Source organism: Berghia stephanieae, chromosome 1, assembly GCF_034508935.2.
Source record: "Berghia stephanieae isolate SIO BIC M18660-M18661 chromosome 1, UCSD_Bste_1.3, whole genome shotgun sequence".
Classification (NCBI taxonomy): Eukaryota; Metazoa; Mollusca; class Gastropoda; order Nudibranchia; family Aeolidiidae; genus Berghia; species Berghia stephanieae.
The window spans coordinates 117,480,970-117,501,845 of NC_088360.1; the positions used below are offsets into that span (position 1 = coordinate 117,480,970).

General features: G+C 36.6%; 1 protein-coding gene across 2 annotated transcripts in view; it reads right to left on the reverse strand.

Moving 5' to 3' along the window:
• The window catches only part of LOC144962872 (uncharacterized), a 33,534-nt gene that overhangs the window by 9,533 nt on the left and 3,125 nt on the right, over window positions 1-20,876 (reverse strand). For both annotated transcript variants that reach the window (XM_078896231.1, XM_078896232.1), the window contains exons 2-11: window positions 20,114-20,342; window positions 18,843-19,489; window positions 6,854-7,014; window positions 6,345-6,455; window positions 5,571-5,693; window positions 5,265-5,365; window positions 3,738-3,795; window positions 3,481-3,564; window positions 2,550-2,682; window positions 1,951-2,050 (exon numbers count right to left, since the gene is read on the reverse strand). In XM_078896231.1, the coding sequence (XP_078752357.1) occupies window positions 1,951-2,050; window positions 2,550-2,682; window positions 3,481-3,564; window positions 3,738-3,795; window positions 5,265-5,365; window positions 5,571-5,693; window positions 6,345-6,455; window positions 6,854-7,014; window positions 18,843-19,489; window positions 20,114-20,342 (1,747 nt within the window). The remainder of the gene's footprint in view (window positions 1-1,950; window positions 2,051-2,549; window positions 2,683-3,480; window positions 3,565-3,737; window positions 3,796-5,264; window positions 5,366-5,570; window positions 5,694-6,344; window positions 6,456-6,853; window positions 7,015-18,842; window positions 19,490-20,113; window positions 20,343-20,876) is intronic.

The following is a 20,876-nucleotide window of genomic DNA, read 5'->3' on the forward strand; positions in this document are numbered from 1 at the left end:
TTTAGTCGCCGTGTATTATTATTATTATTATTATTATTATTATTATTATTATTATTATCATCATCAATATTCATATTATCATTAATATTTTTTAGAATCTAAAGCATGATACAGTGCATCTCGGGGTTACAACAGACTTGATGGGAATGGGATTAACATTCGTTATAACCAAGGTTTTGTTGAATCAGAGGTGTCACTTGTGACAATATACAATGGACATAACCTTGTCAGAATTCAAAGTTGGTAAAAATAAAAGGATTACCTCTCTTGATGAATTGCCCTGCAAGTACCAGTACATCCATAGAATTGACCCATTGATTTGGTTAATTTTAGTGGGTCTTCTCCCCACCTTTAACCCCATCTCTATTCCCTCCAACCCCACCCCTCACAGCCTCATCTAACTCCCATGAGTCCCATTCTTCTTCACACCTTGCCACCCAATTACACGCAATTAGCCACATACTCTCGAGTGTTGCTGTCCGTGATAGTGACTCACACCTCAGCTTGCAATTCACTCACACACATGCAATGCCTCCACCTTTAACCCTAAGGCCTGATTGTTAGCGTGGAATGTAGAAGTGGTCTATCAAACAATGCCTGGTGTAATCATGCTTCCGGAGTTCGGAAAGCAATGCAAATTTTTTTTTTAATGCCAGTTTCACCTGCTTTCGCAGTTTCAATTACTTTGTTGTCGCCAAGGTGTGTGGTTATGAACTTCATTAAATGTGAGGTGACTTCAGTAATGTCAAATAGGGAAAAAACTGGTATTTTCAAAGTTTTCGTTTAATCTGTTGTTTGTATCTGAGGTGTACTGTATATGCTTACATTCATAAATTAATTCAAATACTCAAAATGGCTTGAAGTATATCAAAAATGGACAGGTGACTTAATAACCAACTGAAAATCTTGATATAAGCAATTAAATTTTTGAACAGTTATTTTAGTATCAGTATCATCATAATCGGTCAAGTTGATCCAACTCTAAAAAACACACAGCAGCAGATTGGCAGTTAAGGACAGAAAACCAACAAACAAACAAAAAAGCCAAATGGCAGTAAAATGGAAAGTGTGGAAAATGTTATATGTAAACTCATAATTCTGATAGATAAGTGATATTTCTCCTCATTAACTTTTATAAAGAGGGATAAAAAATGCAAACTTAACAAAAATAATTTCAAAATACACAAGTCTATCCTAAACTCAGGTCAAAGCTATTATCTTTTGACATATGGCAAATACCACAGATATGACCTCAAGATGTATAAAACAAAAAAATTCATTGACACTGAGAACTGGTGTCTGTTACAGACCATAACAATTTCTTGCTACCATTGAGACACATCACGGCTAAATACTTGTTTGTTTGTTTGTTTTTAAGGGTTTTACGGCGCTTGCAACACATTTTGGTTATATCAGCGCCAGTAAAAAGGAAGAAAATGGAATAGTCGAAAGTTCTAGAATTACAATTAAAGAACCCAAGAGAGAGTAAGACAAAGGGGAATTGGGAACAAAAAGGGATCAGATGTAGATTCCAAGAGCATACCATCAATGTACTTAGTTTGAGATCACCTATAAGTCTCACCAAGACACAAGTACAAGATCCAACAAAGAGGAATGCACTCAAATGCTTACATTATAAATTCAAAATAACACATATAATAATACATAACAGAGAGATGATTTACAAGGAAAAAAATATCATCTCCCAAAACAATAACTATGCATTTGACTGTTTCCCTCCCAGCTAGAACTCCGGCCAGGGCCAGGACAAAACCAAGTAATCTCATTCCAAGACAAAGACAGAAATCATGTTGGAAAACAGATATAAGGGGATAGAAGACACAGTATGTTCCCCCCTGCCCACTATGGGAGGTCAGGAACCCCACCCAGCTCCTTAGGCTAAATACTTGAACATGTTATCATGACAAATATCTTTTACTATGATAATACCTGAATAAAAAGCCACGAAGTAAAGAGAGCAAGAGAACTGTACTGGCCATTGAATCGGTAATGGTAGGCATAAAATGCAAAATGGTACAAGTAGAAGAACCTGTTGAAAAAAAAAGAAGAAAAAGACATTTCATGTAAAAATGTAGAATGAAAACATTCCAAGTTGTTTAAACTATATTCGAGTTGCACAGCAATACAAACCTCAACTTGATCAACAATTGGAGTACCTCTTGTAATTCTTACAATAACATCAAATTAGGTAGACAGTGATACAAATTGCACTCATGACATGAACAAAACTATAAACCTCAACAAATGTATCCCTTTCACCTCCACATCTTTCCCAATTCACCTCACTAAGTCTACTTTCAAGACACAGAAGACAAAAGTCAGAAGCAAATTTATTTGTATTTAAGTATTAAAAAAAAAAATTAAAAAAGCAACAACAAGAAAAAAAATAAAACAAGATACGACTAAAACAGTCATTTAACTTCTTTTAATTTCTGCCACTTACAAAATAATTTCCAAAATCGGAAAACAATAATAGGCCAGATTAGGGTCTTCAAAAGAGAGAAACCAGGACAAAACATCCTATTTACCTCAACCAAATCCTTTTACTGATGTTTGTGTGGCAGCAAATGGCATCATACTGATCAGCAATCCACACTATCAAGATGATGTAAAAGGCAGTTGTCGTATCATTGAAAAACTCAGACATGATAGCTTCCATTCCTAGAAAAAAATATTTAAAAAAATAAATTCAAGAAATCTTCTTGAATCAACAGATTCACAAATCAAATAATAAATATCTGTGGGCATTTTTAAAATCTTAACTAGACTCAAATTACATCTCAAAACAAATGTCACTTTCTGTCTTGTATTTAGAAGTTAAACGGCGCTTGCTTTCCTCAAAGAATATTTCAAAACCAGTAAATATGATGAGATAGTCAAAGGTTATAGATTTAATGGTAAATAATCCAGTAAATCATGACACCAGATTTCTATGTGTGCCTTCATCTTCGAAAAAACATCTGTCCACAGTGACAAAACCAAAATATGATATTGAAATCACCCATTGTTGCAATGGATGAGTCAGAAAGTGTGCAAAGAAAGTAAGCAAAGATGACGCAGTCAAAATGTGATACTATCGAATTCAACTACTTCTACTGCTACAACTACTACTATTACTACCACTACTACAACTACTATTACCACAATTACTACAACTACTATTACCACAATTACTACCACTACTACTACTACTACTACTACTACTACTACTACTACTACCACTACTACTACTACTACTACTACTACTGCTACTACTACAGCTACTACTACTACTACTAATTATAATAACTCTACTATTATTACAACTACTTCTATATTACTACCACTGCTTCTACTATTACTTCCACTACTTCTACCATAAGAAAAAAAAAAAAAAAATCACCAAAATGAAAACACATTTTTCTATGTCTATAAATTTTAACAGAAAAAAAAAAAGAAACAAATAAAACAAACACTTACCCACTAATGCTAGTATGACTGTCAGCAATGGAGCAGCAGGAAAAGCAATGGCCACATTCATGTCAAACATCTGCAGCAAATCCACTGAGGAAGTTAAATGAAATTTTTAAAAATAATCTTTTGATAAGGCTTTACACATCCCTGCTCATATGTTAGTAAAAATGTCGTTGTGAAAATGTTACAAAAAAAAAAAGATTTTTATTAAAACCCATAGATTTATAAATATGATAGAATAGTCTTGTTTTAAAGGCACTTACTTATAAACACAAATATTTGGTGGTGTGAGTAACGCAGCAATGTAGACACGGATACAGTCTGGAAATCAGAAAAGAACAATTAACTCTTTACACATACAAATGTGGAATAAGGTTTGTTTTCACTAACTAGTAAATTGTAGTCATCGAAATATTTTCTTTTGATTTTCCTCTATGATTTATAGCCATGAGGTGCATAGTCGGATATTATCTTCATTTTTGTAACATTAACAGCAGCTTACTACCTATTAATAGGATGCTGTTCTATCATATTATAGTATTTTTTATCTTCATCTTACTTAAAATTAATTACTCACTCACTGGAAGGTGGTCAGTTGGAGCACAGAAAAATAAAAATGACTAAACCAATCAATAGATCCTTGTGAATTAGCCAACCTCAATACTGCCATATCATGACAAAACACTTTTACTTCAAGTAATGGTGAAAAAAGATGACACCCAACTTGACATAATTTTTTAAAGCCAAGACTTCTAAGATATTTAAATAAAAAGTTTTCCAACAAAATTTTTAAAAACAAAAAAAAGAACATGTTTCGTCATTGTGCATAACTATTGCTTGGACTACTTTGACTTCCTACGACTGACTGGTCAAGTAGATCTTCTATCATTGTCATCTTTATATAGTCTCCAGTTCCAACTAAAGGTCATCATGCCTTCTTTCAAGTATTGATAACAGTGATGAATGAGGCAAACCAGTAACATCAATGTTGAAATAAGTGGCATTAAAAGGGATGTTTTGTTGTAATACACAACACTGGACAGTATTCACAAGGATAATACGCAAGTTTCTTCTCTACAACTAATTGTGCATTGTGTTTATATTGAATTTTAAAATAGAATGAAAATAATAATCAAGCTATCTGAACTGTGATCAAATTCAGTGTCCTCACATTGCATAAACCCATTGTCTCATACCTCTCACGATCGAAGAAAAATGCACCAGTGGTGAATGTTACAAAAAGTAAAAAAGGAGTAAAATTTTGAGCGATTGCCTATAAAACCAAATTTTTACTACACTAACCCCCTTGTTTATAGGAATTGAGATGATAAACTATCACTGATACTCTAGCTAACTTGTGGATAGAGGGACACTGCACATGTTAGTTGAGCCACACATCAAGTCTCTCCAATGCCAGCGTATTTGATTGGGGGAAATGCATTTTTTTTAAATTAGGAAATTCCTGTCGCTCCAAAATCATGGATTTCCATAGATCCGAGGAAAACCACCAGAACTGATGCATGTAGGACAATACCATCTACGTAACTCACCTAAACATTTTATAGTCCACACTTGGCAGTTGCCTGGATTATTGGGGATTAGTTAAATATGATTTTTGGAAAGGTGTCAACTTGTGCATTACCCGCAATTCAACAGTTCCAATCATTTATATTTCACTCAACATAAAAAATTATAATATTCATCAAACTCTTACTTTTATATAAATAAAACCAATAAACTAAAAATCACTTCAAATTATGAAACTACAGAGACATGAATAATTCCCTTACAAATATGAGCATGATGAAAGCTGCAGCCAGGTATGAACTTCGAGCCATCCACATACTGATAAAACGAAAATGTTCCCCTGTCACAACATTGCGTAAATAACCTGAAACATAGGTAAAGATTGTATCATTCATTTAAACAATCTGACTTAGACACTTTACTCTACGTATTTCTATTGATGCTCATCTAATTATTTTTTTTAATCAAATTCTTAACTATATCTATCAAACAAAAGTTTCAATATCATATTTTTTCTCAAATTATTTTTATAATTCATAACAAATTCATTTACAGTAAAGAAAACTTACCTTTGTTGTTTTCTTTTTCTGCAAGCTTTTTAATACTTGACATAAGTATATCATCATAACCAAGAAATTCGTCCAGAAGAAATCTGCTGAATCCATCTCCAAAACATTTCTCCTTATTTGGGTCTGATTGAAATTTACAACAAAAAAATATATAATAATAAATAATAATTTTCTTCTTGAACGATTTAAACAATGACCAATCAAGTTCCCTTAGCATTTAAGGCAGTGAAAAATCGATGTATATTAAATTCTGAAATAATTTTAAAAGGCAATACAATGAGATATGTCAGTTATGTTTTCAGCTTGAATTACATAGTTTGCTTCAGACACACTACATTAAGGTTTTTCAAAGAATGGTTCAAGCAAAGCTAGCTAAAATTGACAATTTCACCAAAAAATGTAAAAATCATACAAATAACAAGGAATTATAGCCAATAATTGATAACATTATTGTCAATAATTCAAACAAAAAAGTTGAAAGCAAGGATAATACATTTAAAATCGAACCTGAGGCACTGATCATATAAATATCTCACTTTATATCAAATGACCAAAGTTTAACAATCGTCAAAAACTGAATAGAGACAAAATCATTCATTCACATTTGTCACTTCATGCAAATAAATATACCAAATTTACCAAGTCCTTAAAAGCCTTTTTTCAAACAAGAAAAAAAAAGCAATGGCATGAAAAAATTCTCCAGTGTGAATTCACGGACAATAATTTCTTTAAAATACATTTACAATAACAGTTATATTTAAATATCAATCATACCTAATGTGACCAGCATGACAGTGATGTTTAACTTCTTTCTTGTTTTAGGCAACAGCCTAAGAAGTCCATACTCCAAAGAATACTCTACTATGTATTTCTCTTCTGGCCAAACTGTGATAAAAAAAAAATAAAAAAATATTGAAACATTTTATTCGCATTAAAGTTATGTACATAAAAAAAAACATAATACAAAATTCTACAAGCGTAGAAGATCTGTCTATCAACTATCAACTATTTCCAATAAGCACGAATCTAGTTCATTTAATTAATAATCTTAACAATTTTAACTCATAAGACATTAAGATTGAAGTAATTATCAAACAGGAAATCAACCAAAGAGACAAATCATACATCAAATATGAACCACACATGTCTTCTACTCCTCTTCCATCCCCCTTACTTCCAATTCAAATTTTATTCTTTCCCTTCTTGACCCCAATCACCCGCATTTTGTCGAAGTCATCAAGTGTTTGACATTTTAAATCGTAGACAGAATAAAAAGAACTAACCAACTCGTGCCAGCATCTCAAACTCACTCAAGCCCTCATTTAGCTGCCTCTCATCCAAAGGAGATCCATCAGACTGTGTGCTATTGAAAACTTCACCATCTCCCTCCTGACTTTCCTCTGTATTCATGTCGGCTTCAAACATCAGGTCCCAAAATAGCCAACTGAAAAAAAAGAGAACATTTATACTGCATAAAAAAGTCAAAAAGTAAATTGAGGAATAATTATCATCTATTTCATTGACAGATGTCTTCTAACATGACGTCCACAGGGTAAATACGAATAGAGCAAAAGCAAATGACTTAAATAAAGATAATTTTTTTTTAATCTTAAAAAATTTGGTAAAAGATGTATTCTTAAAAGCAAATAATGAATTTCATAAACTTAATGTGTGATCCACAGTCTCAAAGCAGCATTATGTCAGGATGAATTAGGCGTTGAAAACAGGAAATGACAGTTACGAATATGAAACTTGGGGTGAATTTTTGTTTATTATGGTTCATACGTATATCTATTGTGTCAATTCTTAAATTAAACTTTAAGGGTTCAATTCATCTTCACATAACACTGTTTATAGACAGTGGGTTACATATTAGTTTAATCTCCACATAATACTGTTTATAGACATGGGTTACATATTAGTTTCATCTCCACGTAATACTGTTTATAGACAGTGGGTTACATATTAGTATCTATTCTTTAAAAAAAAAAATAGGCTTGAGGATCAACATTGCGCCTTACAACCAAGAATAAATTTTTATCATCAGGCACAGAATTACTGGCAAAACTAAAAATTAGAAAACTATTTATTACAGTTTTTACAGACATATACGAGTAACTTGCAAACCTTTTTAATTTCAGGCAAATTCTATTGCCAGGTGATTCAAATTGTTTTTTTTAGGTCGTAATCATGAGTCCTTTGGCCTTCGGATTTGCCATAATGTAACTGCCCATAATACACAACCCTTAATTGGACTTTCGCCTTGGAAATCACAACCCGTCAACAATGTCAGAGTTAAGGGAGGTAACTCAGTAACTCCTTTATTCAATAATTTTTTTAAAGAACTAATTTCTAAGTTTTTAACTATTAAAAGTACAGTGATTTAGCATTTATAATATTATTTTTATTTAAAAATATAGCGCATTCTCCTAGTATTGTTTATGCTAGTACAGACTGTTTTCAAATGACAAATATACAAAGCCAAAATTTATATATATATATATATATATATACTAGTAAAAAGCCTGCAATTTCGCGGGGAAAGAACTATTTTCATTCGATATTGCCAGAATCATTTTCTTGATTAGCTTGATTACGATTAGATGCACATTTTAATCGATGTGCTTGTCGTCGGTGCCATGCTTTATTGGCATGATTTTAGTTTATCAGTCAGTAGATATCAATAAGTCGCAAGTCTATATCACGCTTTACTTGGGAGTGCTTTGCACTACCTTCAATACTTCACAAATTAAAATGGCGGCCGAGAATCAAAACAATGGTCAAATTAGGACATTTTAAACTTTCACAAATCTATCAAGGTTTGTTCTAGGGTTTTTTAAACGCTTTTATATGATGACAAATTGAATAAATAAACGCCTGACAAAAGATCAACGGTGAAAATACAAATTGAATGAATACTGGGGATGTAGAAGCTTTCGGAATGTCTCCCCTTTACTCAACTTATGTGAGATCAAATGAAAATCTGAAGCGGACGCGAAAAATATCATGTCCCCGAATCTGTCTACTTTTGGTTTGTTCAGGCTAGAAGCTAGACAGATCCAATTGACAGTTTGCCGACAACGTTTAACTAAATATTTCCCAGGGCAATAATTATCACATCGATGGCATAAAAACGACAGTAATATCAGCAGTAATATTCGTTGATGTTGTTAATCTGTGAAACTTGTTTAAAATTTCTGTAAATCCGAATACCGTCATGTGATCAAGTGAATTATATCACTATGAATGCCACGATTTGCTGAAAAATGCCAATCTGACAGTTCCTAGCAAACACACACCCCTCTCCCCCCCCCCCCCCCCCCCTTTGCTCAGGAATTTCTCTACTTGATGGACACCCCCCCCCCTTTTTTTTTCTTCCACACAACCACATTCCAAAACACGCACACACACATATGTATACACCACACATACACACGCACACATAAACATACACGCAATGAGAACACACTACTACATAACACTGATCACCGCTAAATCAACACAACGAAAGTAAGGACTCTACTGGACAGATAGAGTTGAGGGGGTGTGTCTTTTTTACGAAACCCGCCGAAACCCGCCGAAACCCTGCGAAACCCGCCGAAACCCGCCGAAACCCGATGAAACCCGACGAATCCCGACAAAGTTATGGGAAGTAGGTGGCTGTGGGGAGTGAACCTAGAACTCAGGGAAGTGTACACCATTGGGGAGTGAACTTGGGACTGGGTTTCGGCGGGTTTCGTAAAAAAGAACCAGTGCTTTTTTACGAAACCCGCCGAAACCCGCCGAAACCCGGCGAAACCCGACAATATACAGCAAAGTTATGGGAAGTAGACAACTGTGGGAGTGAACCCGAGACTCAGGGAAGTGTACACCAGTCGGGAGTGAACCTGAGACTAAGTTTATCGGCCGGTTTCGGCGGGTTTCGTAAAAAAGAATTAGTGCTTTATTACGAAACCCGCCGAAACCCGCCGAAACCCGACAATATCCGGCAAAGTTATGGGAGTTTGGCAACAGTGGGGGTGATCCTGGGAGTCAGGGAATTGCACACCAGTGGGGAGTTAACCTGGGACTGTGTAAAAAGGATATCAGTGGGAAATAAACCTGGGACTAAAGGGAGATGAATACCATTGAAAGTTGAAGCCGGATATAAGAGCTTGGTACCAGAGGAGAATGAACCTGACAAAAAAGGGGGTGGGCGCCAGTGGGGAGTGAACCTGGGACTATGTAAACAGGATATCAGTGGGAAATAAACCTTGGACTAAAGGGACATGGATACCATTGAAAGTTGAAGCCGGATATAAGAGCTTGGTACCAGAGGAGAATGAACCTGACAAAAAAGGGGGTGGGCGCCATTGGGGAGTGAACCTGGGACTATGTAAACAGGATATCAGTGGGAAATAAACCTTGGACTAAAGGGACATGGATACCATTGAAAGTTGAAACCGGATATGAAAGTTTGGTACCAGAGGAGAATGAACCTGACACTATAGGGGGTGGGCGCCAGTGGGGAGTGAACCTGGGACTATGTAAAAAGGATATCAGTGGGAAATAAACCTGGGACTAAAGGGAGATGAATACCATTGAAAGTTGAAACCGGATATGAGAGTTTGGTACCAGAGGAGAATGAACCTGACACTATAGGAGGTGGACGCCAGTGGGGAGTGAACCTGGGACTATGTAAAAAGGATATGAGTGAGAAATAAACCTGGGACTAAAGGGAGATGAATACCATTGAAAGTTGAAGCTGGATATGAGAGTTTGGTACCAGAGGAGAATGAACCTGACACTATAGGAGGTGGGCGCCAGTGGGGAGTGAACCTGGGACTATGTAAAAAGGATATCAGTGAGAAATAAACCTGGGACTAAAGGGAGATGAATACCATTGAATGTTGAAGCCGGATATGAGAGTTTGGTACCAGAGGAGAATGAACCTGACACTATAGGAGGTGGGCGCCAGTGGGGAGTGAACCTGGGACTATGTAAAAAGGATATCAGTGAGAAATAAACCTGGGACTAAAGGGAGATGAATACCATTGAATGTTGAAGCCGGATATGAGAGTTTGGTACCAGAGGAGAATGAACCTGACACTATAGAGGTGGGCGCCAGTGGGGAGTGAACCTGGGACTATGTAAACAGGATATCAGTGGGAAATAAACCTCGGACTAAAGGGAGATGGATACCATTGAAAGTTGAAGCCGATATGAAAGCTTGGTACCAGAGGAGAATGAACCTGACACAAAAGGGGGTGGGCGCCAGTGGGGAGTGAACCTGGGACTCAGGGAATTGCACACCAGTGGGAGTTAACCTGGGAATATGTATAAAGGATATCAGTAGGAAATATATCTGGGACTAAAGGGAGATGTATACCATTGGGAGTTGAAGCCGGATTTATTTCCCACTGATATTCTTTTTTAGATATTCACAGGTTAACTCCCCACTGGGGTGCAATTCCCTGACTCCCAGGTTCACTCCCCACTGGCGCCCACCTTTTATAGTGTCAGGTTCATTCTCCTCTGGTACCCAACTCCTATAGTTCGGCTCGGATACCCACAGTTATCCATCTCCCACAGTCCCAGGTTAACTCCAAATTGGTGTGCACTTCCCTGAGTCCCAGGTTCACTCCCCTCTGGCGCCCACCCCCTTTTGTGTCAGGTTCATTCTCCTCTGGTACCAAGCTTTCATATCCGGCTTCAACTTTCAATGGTATCCATCTCCCTTTAGTCCGAGGTTTATTTCCCACTGATATCCTGTTTACATAGTCCCAGGTTCACTCCCCACTGGCGCCCACCTCCTATAGTGTCAGGTTCATTCTCCTCTGGTACCAAACTCTCATATCCGGCTTCAACATTCAATGGTATTCATCTCCCTTTAGTCCGAGGTTTATTTCTCACTGATATCCTTTTTACATAGTCCCAGGTTCACTCCCCACTGGCGCCCACCTCCTATAGTGTCAGGTTTCTCTCTCCTCTGGTACCCAACTCCCAAATCCGGCTTTAACTCCCAATGGTATCCACCTCCCTTTAGTCCCAGATTTATTTCCTACTGATATCCTTTTTACATAGTCCCAGTTCACTCCCCACTGGCGCCCACCCCCTATAGTGTCAGGTTCATTCTCCTCTGGTACCAAACTTTCATATCCGGTTTCAACTTTCATTGGTATCCATGTCCCTTTAGTCCAAGGTTTATTTCCCACTGATATCCTGTTTACATAGTCTCAGGTTCACTCCCCACTGGCGCCCACCCCCTATAGTGTCAGGTTCATTCTCCTCTGGTACCAAACTTTCATATCTGGTTTCAACTTTCAATGGTATCCATGTCCCTTTAGTCCAAGGTTTATTTCCCACTGATATCCTGTTTACATAGTCCCAGGTTCACTCCCCAATGGCGCCCACCCCCTTTTTTGTCAGGTTCATTCTCCTCTGGTACCAAGCTCTTATATCCGGCTTCAACTTTCAATGGTATCCATGTCCCTTTAGTCCAAGGTTTATTTCCCACTGATATCCTGTTTACATAGTCCCAGGTTCACTCCCCACTGGCGCCCACCCCCTTTTTTGTCAGGTTCATTCTCCTCTGGTACCAAGCTCTCATATCCGGCTTCAACTTTCAATGGTATTCATCTCCCTTTAGTCACAGGTTTATTTCCCACTGATATCCTGTTTACATAGTCCCAGGTTCACTCCCCACTGGCGCCCACCTCCTTTAGTGTCAGGTTCATTCTCCTCTGGTACCAAACTCTCATACCAAGCTTCAAATTTTAATGGTATCCATCTCCCTTTAGTCCCAGGTTTATTTCCCACTGATATCCTTTTTACATATTCCCAGGTTAAATCCCCACTGGTGTGCAATTCCCTGAATCCCAGGTTCACTCCCCACTGGCGCCCACCTTCTATAGTGTCAGGTTCATTCTCCTCTGGCACCCAACTCCTATAGTTCGGCTCGGATACCCACAGTTATCCATCTCCCACAGTCCAAGGTTAACTCCCAATTGGTGTGCACTTCCCTAAGTCCCAGGTTCACTCCACACTGGCGCCCATCTCCTATAGTGTCGGGTTCATTCTCCTCTGGTACTAAACTCCCATATCCGGCTTCAACTTTCAATGGTATCCATCTCCCTTTAGTCCCAGGTTTATTTCCCACTGATATCCTTTTTACATAGTCCCAGGTTAACTCCCCACTGGTGTGCAATTCCCTGAATCCCAGGTTCACTCCCCACTGGCGCCCACCTTCTATAGTGTCAGGTTCATTCTCCTCTGGTACTCAATTCCCATATCCGGCTTCAACTTTCAATGGTATCCATCTCCCTTTAGTCCCAGGTTTATTTCCCACTGATATCCTTTTTACACAGTCCCAGGTTAACTCCCCACTGGTGTGCAATTCCCTGACTCCCAGGATCACCCCCCACTGTTGCCAAACTCCCATAACTTTGCCGGATATTGTCGGGTTTCGGCGGGTTTCGGCGGGTTTCGTAATAAAGCACTAATTCTTTTTTACGAAACCCGCCGAAACCGGCCGATAAACTTAGTCTCAGGTTCACTCCCGACTGGTGTACACTTCCCTGAGTCTCACTCCCCACAGTTGTCTACTTCCCATAACTTTGCTGTATATTGTCGGGTTTCGGCGGGTTTCGGCGGTTTCGTAAAAAAGCACTGGTTCTTTTTTACGAAACCCGCCGAAACCCAGTCCCAGGTTCACTCCCCAATGGTGTACACTTCCCTGAGTTCTAGGTTCACTCCCCACAGCCACCTACTTCCCATAACTTTGTCGGGATTCGTCGGGTTTCATCGGGTTTCGGCGGGTTTCGCAGGGTTTCGGCGGGTTTCGGCGGGTTTCGTAAAAAAGACACACCGGTTGAGGGTGTGGTCATGAGGTGTTAGTGTCTTCGGTAAATTTTTAATGATATCTGTTTGACTTAACGAACTTTCAAACTGACTTTAAACTATAAAAGGAAATCAAGTTATCTGTTTATCTATCTGTAAAAAATACATTTCTATTTTTTCAAATCTTTCAGTAGAGTTGTGCGCCGTATCAATTTTTTTATTGACTCAAATAAGCACAATGTTCTCCACAAGGCTATATTTTTAAAAGAAAGGATATATATATATATATATATATATATATATATATATATATATATATATATATATATATATATATATATATATATATATATATATATATATATATATATATAAATATATATATATATATATATATATATATATATATATATATATATATATATATATATATATATACACTAGTGACAAGCCCGCAATTTCGCAGGGAAAGAACTATTTTCATTCGATATTGCCTAAATCATTTTCTTGATTAGCTTGAACTTGATTACGATTAGATGCACATTTTAATCGATGTGCTTGTCGTCGTTGCCATGCTTTATTCGGCATGATTTTAGTTTATCAGTCAGTAGATATCAATATCAATAAGTCGCAAGTCTTTACCACGCTTTACTTGGGAGTGCATTGCACTACCATCAATATTTAACAAATTGAAATGGCGGCCCAGAATCAGAACAATGGTCAAATTAGGAAATTTTAAACTTTCACAAATCTATCAAGGTTTGTTCTAGAGTTTTTAAAATGCTTCTATATGATGACAAATTGAATAAATAAACGCCTGACAAAAGATCAACGGTGAAAATACAAATTGAAAGAATACTGGAGTATTTATATGGGAGTTTTCGGAATGTCTCCCCTTTACTTAACTTATGTGAGGTCAAATGAAAATCTGAAGCAGACGCGAAAAATATCAAGTCCCCGAATCTGTCTCCTTTTGGTTTGTTCGGGCTAGAAGCTAGACAGAACCAATTGACAGTTTGAACGTCTAACTAAATATTTCCCAGGGCAATAATTATCACATCGATACAGTAATATCAGCAGTAATATTAGTTGATGTTAATCTGTGAAACTTGTTTCATATTTCTGTAAATCCGAATACAAAAATTTCCTTTTGAATGAATAAAGTACATTATTATTTTATTCATGTGATCAAGTGAATAATATCACTATGAATGCCACGATTTGCTGAAAAATGCCAATCTGACAGTTCCTCCTAGCAAACGCATCTCCCCCCCCCCCCCCCCTTCCCTTTTTTTTTTTGTTTTTACGCTACCACATTCCAAAACACACACACATTTATAGTAACTAGTAAATTCTGGGGCCTCATTCTACATATATCTTTATGCATAGTCGAGTAGCTCTTTACTCACTTGAGACCATGACATTTTGGAGGGGACACCCGGGTTGATGTATGAACGATCACCTCGCGGCCCGATCAATATAGTAGCCGACATTTGTAAAGGGAATGAGGAGGACAATAACGAAATTATGTTTGCTTACAAATATGTAAGAAACCTGAAAGACAGAATAGAGGACATGTGTAAGCTAGCACAGGAATCCGTCACTAAAAAAGCAGAGAAATACAAGGAATACTCTGATCGCAAAAGCAAATCAAGAAAATTTGAGATTGGTGACAAAGTACTAATACTCTTACCCGATGACTCGAGTAAACTTTTAGCTACATGGAAAGGACCATTCAAGGTATTAGCAGTACGATCTGGTGTTAATTACGAGATTCAAATTAACAACACAACAAAGACATTCCATGCAAATATGCTAAAAAAGTATTTTGATAGAGACACAGTGTCGCAACCTATGTTTACTAATATCGAAGCTTCAAATGCAGGATTAATCATACCGTTGGTCATGGGACACAGACACCCGAGACAGAAAAACAAACAAAAATCGCACAATTGCAACCACCTAAGACAAAAAAAGGACGCAAAGTACTTGGGCTCCTAAATTTTTACAGGAAATACATTTACAACTTCGCGCACATCGCGACACCGCTAACAAATCTGACAAAGAATGGGTCACCGAACAAAATTATTTGGACAGAAGCGTGTCAGAATAGCTTTAACCAATTAAAGGCATTACTCTGTTCAGAACAAATTCTTAAATTACCCGACATGTCAAAAGAATTTGTTGTAAGAACTGACGCGTCTGATAAGGGCATCGCAGGTGTACTATTACAGGAGCATGAGGGAACTCTAATGCCTTGCTTATATGCAAGCAGAAAATTATTGGACAGAGAATCACGATACTCTGTAATAGAGCGTGAAGGACTGGCCATCGTCTTTGCTTTAAAGACATTCAGCAGATATCTACTGCTTAAAGAGTTTGTGGTCGAAACGGACCATAAACCACTCACGTACATAAGAAATAACAAAATGAATAATAGTAGAGTACTAAGGTGGAGTCTATTTTTGCAAAATTACACTTTCAGTATCTCTCACATACCAGGCTGTGAAAATATTCACACCGACCTACTTTCTCGATTAGTGTAAACACGTGAGAAGGGTATAACTTAACCTCTCATGCATACTGTTAGTTACCTCGAAAATTATGCCAAATCAGAATGCACAATTTCGATAATTTTATTTGTAAACATGATGACCCAACTTAATGTAACATTGAGTATTGTTTGGATATATATACCATACCCATTCATGATTTGGGAAATCTTCTCTTTATCTATTATTGTTATGAATTTTCACTCATTTATGATTAATAATTGAAATGTCAATATTCCATTTACATTTTCATTCATTTCATTCAGTAAATTACCTTCATATCATCGACTTAAATCATGCTTCATTGCCATCACTATTGTTTATCACAATGATTTGTAATCACATTGCCATCATGTTGTTCATCACAATGATTTGTAATCACAATCTTTCATTGTTATTGTCACCCATTCATATACCTACGTTAATATAAACATTTCCATGTCTAGTTAATAAATAATTTAATTGTAGCACAAATCATAACAATGGATTAATGCTAGAGTATCATGATAGTAAATTTACTTGTAAAATATATCTTTCCCATAATGGTTAAAGAGTATATTTTAAACGTGGGTGGGGGGTGTCACAGTAAAGGTTGTTCACAATTATCTTATTAAATTTTATTTCATTAAGAACTGAATTCATCTCACTCCAGTTATATTTCGGTAGGCTTAGATAAACTTTACCTTCTAATATTAGATCGTCTTTCCTTTTATAGCCTTCCCTCGAATTAATTTCTAATTAGTGAATACTTTTCGTTCTACATTCTGTCACGTAGCCACTTATTATAAAAGCTGATAGGTCTAACATTCGACACTCACTTCTCTCCACAATCTATGCTGGACGGCCAGTCGCTCTATTTCTTATATATATATACTGGAAGATTTTTATCTTTTGGGACTTTGTAGATATTATATCTACACCATTAAGACGCCGGAGCTTTTAACTTTGATTGTATAATCTTCAAGGATCAAACCCGAGCCCGCTGTCAAAGAGTTACACAATAACCCCTTACCAATTGCCTGGAAGTGGAATTTTACGAGCCCGAGCCTGTTATCAGACGAATAAGCCAAGCCTGTCAACTGCCTGGAAACGTAAACTTACGAACCTGACATATTATCATAAGTTACGTAATATATTCACATCTCTATTTATAACTGCCACGATCACTGTTTATCTCTTTTAATTAAATTTCATCATTATTTTTATTTCATTGTAAACAAATCGTTAATTGTTTTTCATTTATAGTAACTAGTAAATTCTGGGGCCTCATTCTACATATATCTTTATGCATAGTCGAGTAGCTCTTTACTCACTTGAGACCATGACAATGTATACACCACATACACACACACACACGCGCACACACAACCATACACGCAATGAGAACACACTACTACATAACAACACTGATCACCGCTCAATCAACAACACAACGGAAGTAAGGACTCTACTGGACAGATAGAGTTGAGGGTGTGGCCATAAGTTAAACCTGGGTATTATCCACCTGAAACCATCACATTGAAAGCATCAAAGGGGCAAAAATAATACTGGATGTCATTAATAGATGAAAACAGTTGAAAACTTAGTGTAGGTCTGAAATCCTTAAAGTAATTAAGTGAATACATTATTTTGAATGCAACGATTTGCTTAAAAACGCCAAACTGACAACTTTTTACAGTGTAGAAATTGGATGATTTTGAGAGTGTTAGTGTCGTCTGTAAATTTTTTATGATATCTGTTTGACTTAACAACTTTCAAACTGACTTTAAATTATAAAACGAAATCAAGTTATCTGTTTATCTATCTGTAAAAAATACATTTCTAATTTTCAAATCTTTCAGTAGAGTTGTGCGCCGTATAATTTTTTTTATTGACTCAAATGGCACAATGTTCTCCACAAGGCTATATTTTTAAAGGAAGGATATATAAATATATATATATATATATATATATATATTATATATATATAATATATATATATATATATATATATATATATATATATATATATATATATATATATATATATATAATATAAATATATTATACTTCTTTTTCTTCTTCGTTCCCATCACGTCGCATGGTCAGTCCGGTCTGGTGAATGAAGCCCCCAGTGGTCCTGAGGTCGTCCTCACTGCCGTACAGCTTCTTTGTGTATGGGGTTGGGTCAGGCCAGAAGTTCCTTCTCAACTGGTTGAGAACTTTATAGATATATATATATATATATATATATGCAATAAATCATGCTTATAACACTCGTGGTTGAATGGAATTTATGGAAATGTCGAATGCATGTTTGTGCCTTTTACCCCCAAAGTAAAGAACCTGATATAAAAAAACGATTTTTTCTGCCTGGGGTTGTTCTTCATCCCATGCTCTACTGTACATATTAGAGGAATACATTTGTCACTGATTCTATATCTTGTGTCACTATCATAAGAACAACTTAGACGTAAACAACATTTCTCAAGGCTTAATGGTTTATTTAAGTGAACTAAAATTACAAATCACACCAACTCATGCACATTTTCTGTCTTTATAATTATGATTTTGTCACCATTCAATTGCCCTCCAGCCCCCAACAGAAAAGCTCCCAGCAGGCACAGACCTCAAGAGAAAAGACTGGGTGGCGTTGAACAGAGCTAGAGCAAAGGTCGGAAACACCGCCACCAACCTCTTTAAATGGAAAATCTCACCGGGCACTGAATGCCCATGCGGTCACCCCAGACAGACCATGGACCACATCCTGTCCGAATGCTCGCTGGGACCTCACTGCACCAATGCTGACCTGAGGGAATGCAACCAGACTGCCCGGGACTGGCTGACTTACTGGCGCGACAAGATATGATGATGATTGGTTGAATTAGTCAGAAAATGCATTCACTCAATACATAAGCCTTACCTTAGGAAGGAAGTTAAAAAGCTGGGTTCTTCCTTGACAATAGTTGTTTCAATATTTGTTTTATCATGTAGATCTCCAGAATCCTTTGGAGCAGAGTCCTTTTCTTCTTCAACTTCTGTAACTTCATCTTCATCTTTAATTTCAACTTCCAAATCAGTTTGTTTCCCAAGTTCCAAATCAGAATGGTTCTCTGTCTTGGTTTCAACATCAACCGCCTGATCATTCTCATTTGGCTCACTTTCATTTGTGATAATGTCTGCTGGTCTTTCAGAGGTACTATTTCCCTCTATGATAACAGTTGAATCTTTTTCACCTACTTCTGATACAATTTCCCCACCAGGATTAACACCAACAATCTGTAACTCTATATCATCTGAAGAATCTCCAGACTGCTCTTCATCTAACTCACTGCTTGGGTCTTCAATGCCTAATTCCTCTGCAAGGGCAGACTGAAAAAAGATCTGCATATCAGAGTATTCCTTTTTGTAGGAATTTATAATGGTGTAATTTTCTGAAGCATTCCGGACTATTTCAACTCGTAGAATCCCATCCCTTGGCCAAATGTCCTGGACATGTTCTAAACAATTCATGGGAGTCTTGGCAAACACAGCATGGATGTATACAAGTATCCCAAGAACAAAAAGAGCCTGAAAAGGTACAAGGATTCAAGTTTTAAGCGTGAACCATGATCAGCAGCAGCAGCAGCAGCAGAAGAAAAAGAAGAAGAAGAAGAAGAAAGAAGAAGAAGAAAAAGAAGAAGAAGAAGACGAAGAAGAAGAAGAAGAAGAAGAAGAAGAAGAAGAAGAAGAAGAAGAAGAAGAAGAAGAAGAAGAAGAAGAAGAAGAAGAAGAAGAAGAAGAAGAAGAAGGAGGAGGAGAAGGTGGATGAAGAGGAACACAATGTGCACTTTTCATTATTTTTGTATTTGCAAACCAATCAAAATGCAAAGACGATCATAATAATTAATGTGGAAAGTGACTGCTACCTCTCCAATTATAAATACAAATCAACGTCAAAGAACAGAGCATCAAACAAGCCTGTAAAGAAAAATAAAGCTTTTTTTCCAAAGTAGTAACAATGGTAAGTTTTGAATGATAGAAAATATACTACCCCAGAGATAAGAATACCAGATAATATCACTTTTATGACAAATACTGATTTATATCAATGGAAATGCATTCCATTTTTTTCATTTCAATTAATTTAACGGCAGCTTTCCTAACTAAAAAATAGTTAAAAAATTAATTGTACTTTGTTGGATCTACTATTACCTTTAAAAGTAGGGCAAACTCAAGAACCCTCCTGATTGGTTTTGGAAAAGCCCTTGCATAAGTGATGGTGATGCGATAAAACAGGGCATGAAACAAACGGTTCTGAAAGTGGAAAAATGGGTTGTTTTCTCCTCCTCTGGCTCCAATATTGCGAGCTCTTCCTCCAGCTAGACCACCACCATTGTTATTCCCTGGGTTGTTATTCATAATTGGGGGGTCAAAGAGAAATCTGGCAGAGTAGAAAAAATAGTATTTGAGCTATGAATAATATGCATTTTTTAAGAATCTATGATTTTTTCATCATTTCACTTCTTTGTTTTTATATTGACATGTATATTCATCTTTTCAGATCCTTGTCTTTACCTTTTGATCCATGGCAGCATATGTCCCATGTAATTACAAAATCTAATTAAAACACTTAGGCAGCTTTGCATGCTGAGAAAGAGGGAATCTGTATTGACTCAGTGACATCAGATTGTTTCCAACTCCTCCAACTCACGCTCTCAGTTGCTATCATTTTCTTTCATAATCTCCTTATGCTACAATCCTGGTGCATGGTAGTTTTTTACATCTTATATTTTGATGTCACCACTTGTGTTGAACAATGATTTATTGACTGAAATGGCATAACAAATATTTCCAAGTGTGATATGCCTCCAAAGGAAAAAACCCAAGTTCCACAGGACATGATTGGTGTTAACCTTATGTAGTCAGTATGATGCTGATAAATAAAAAGATCCTTTTTATAATTGTTATTGGTATT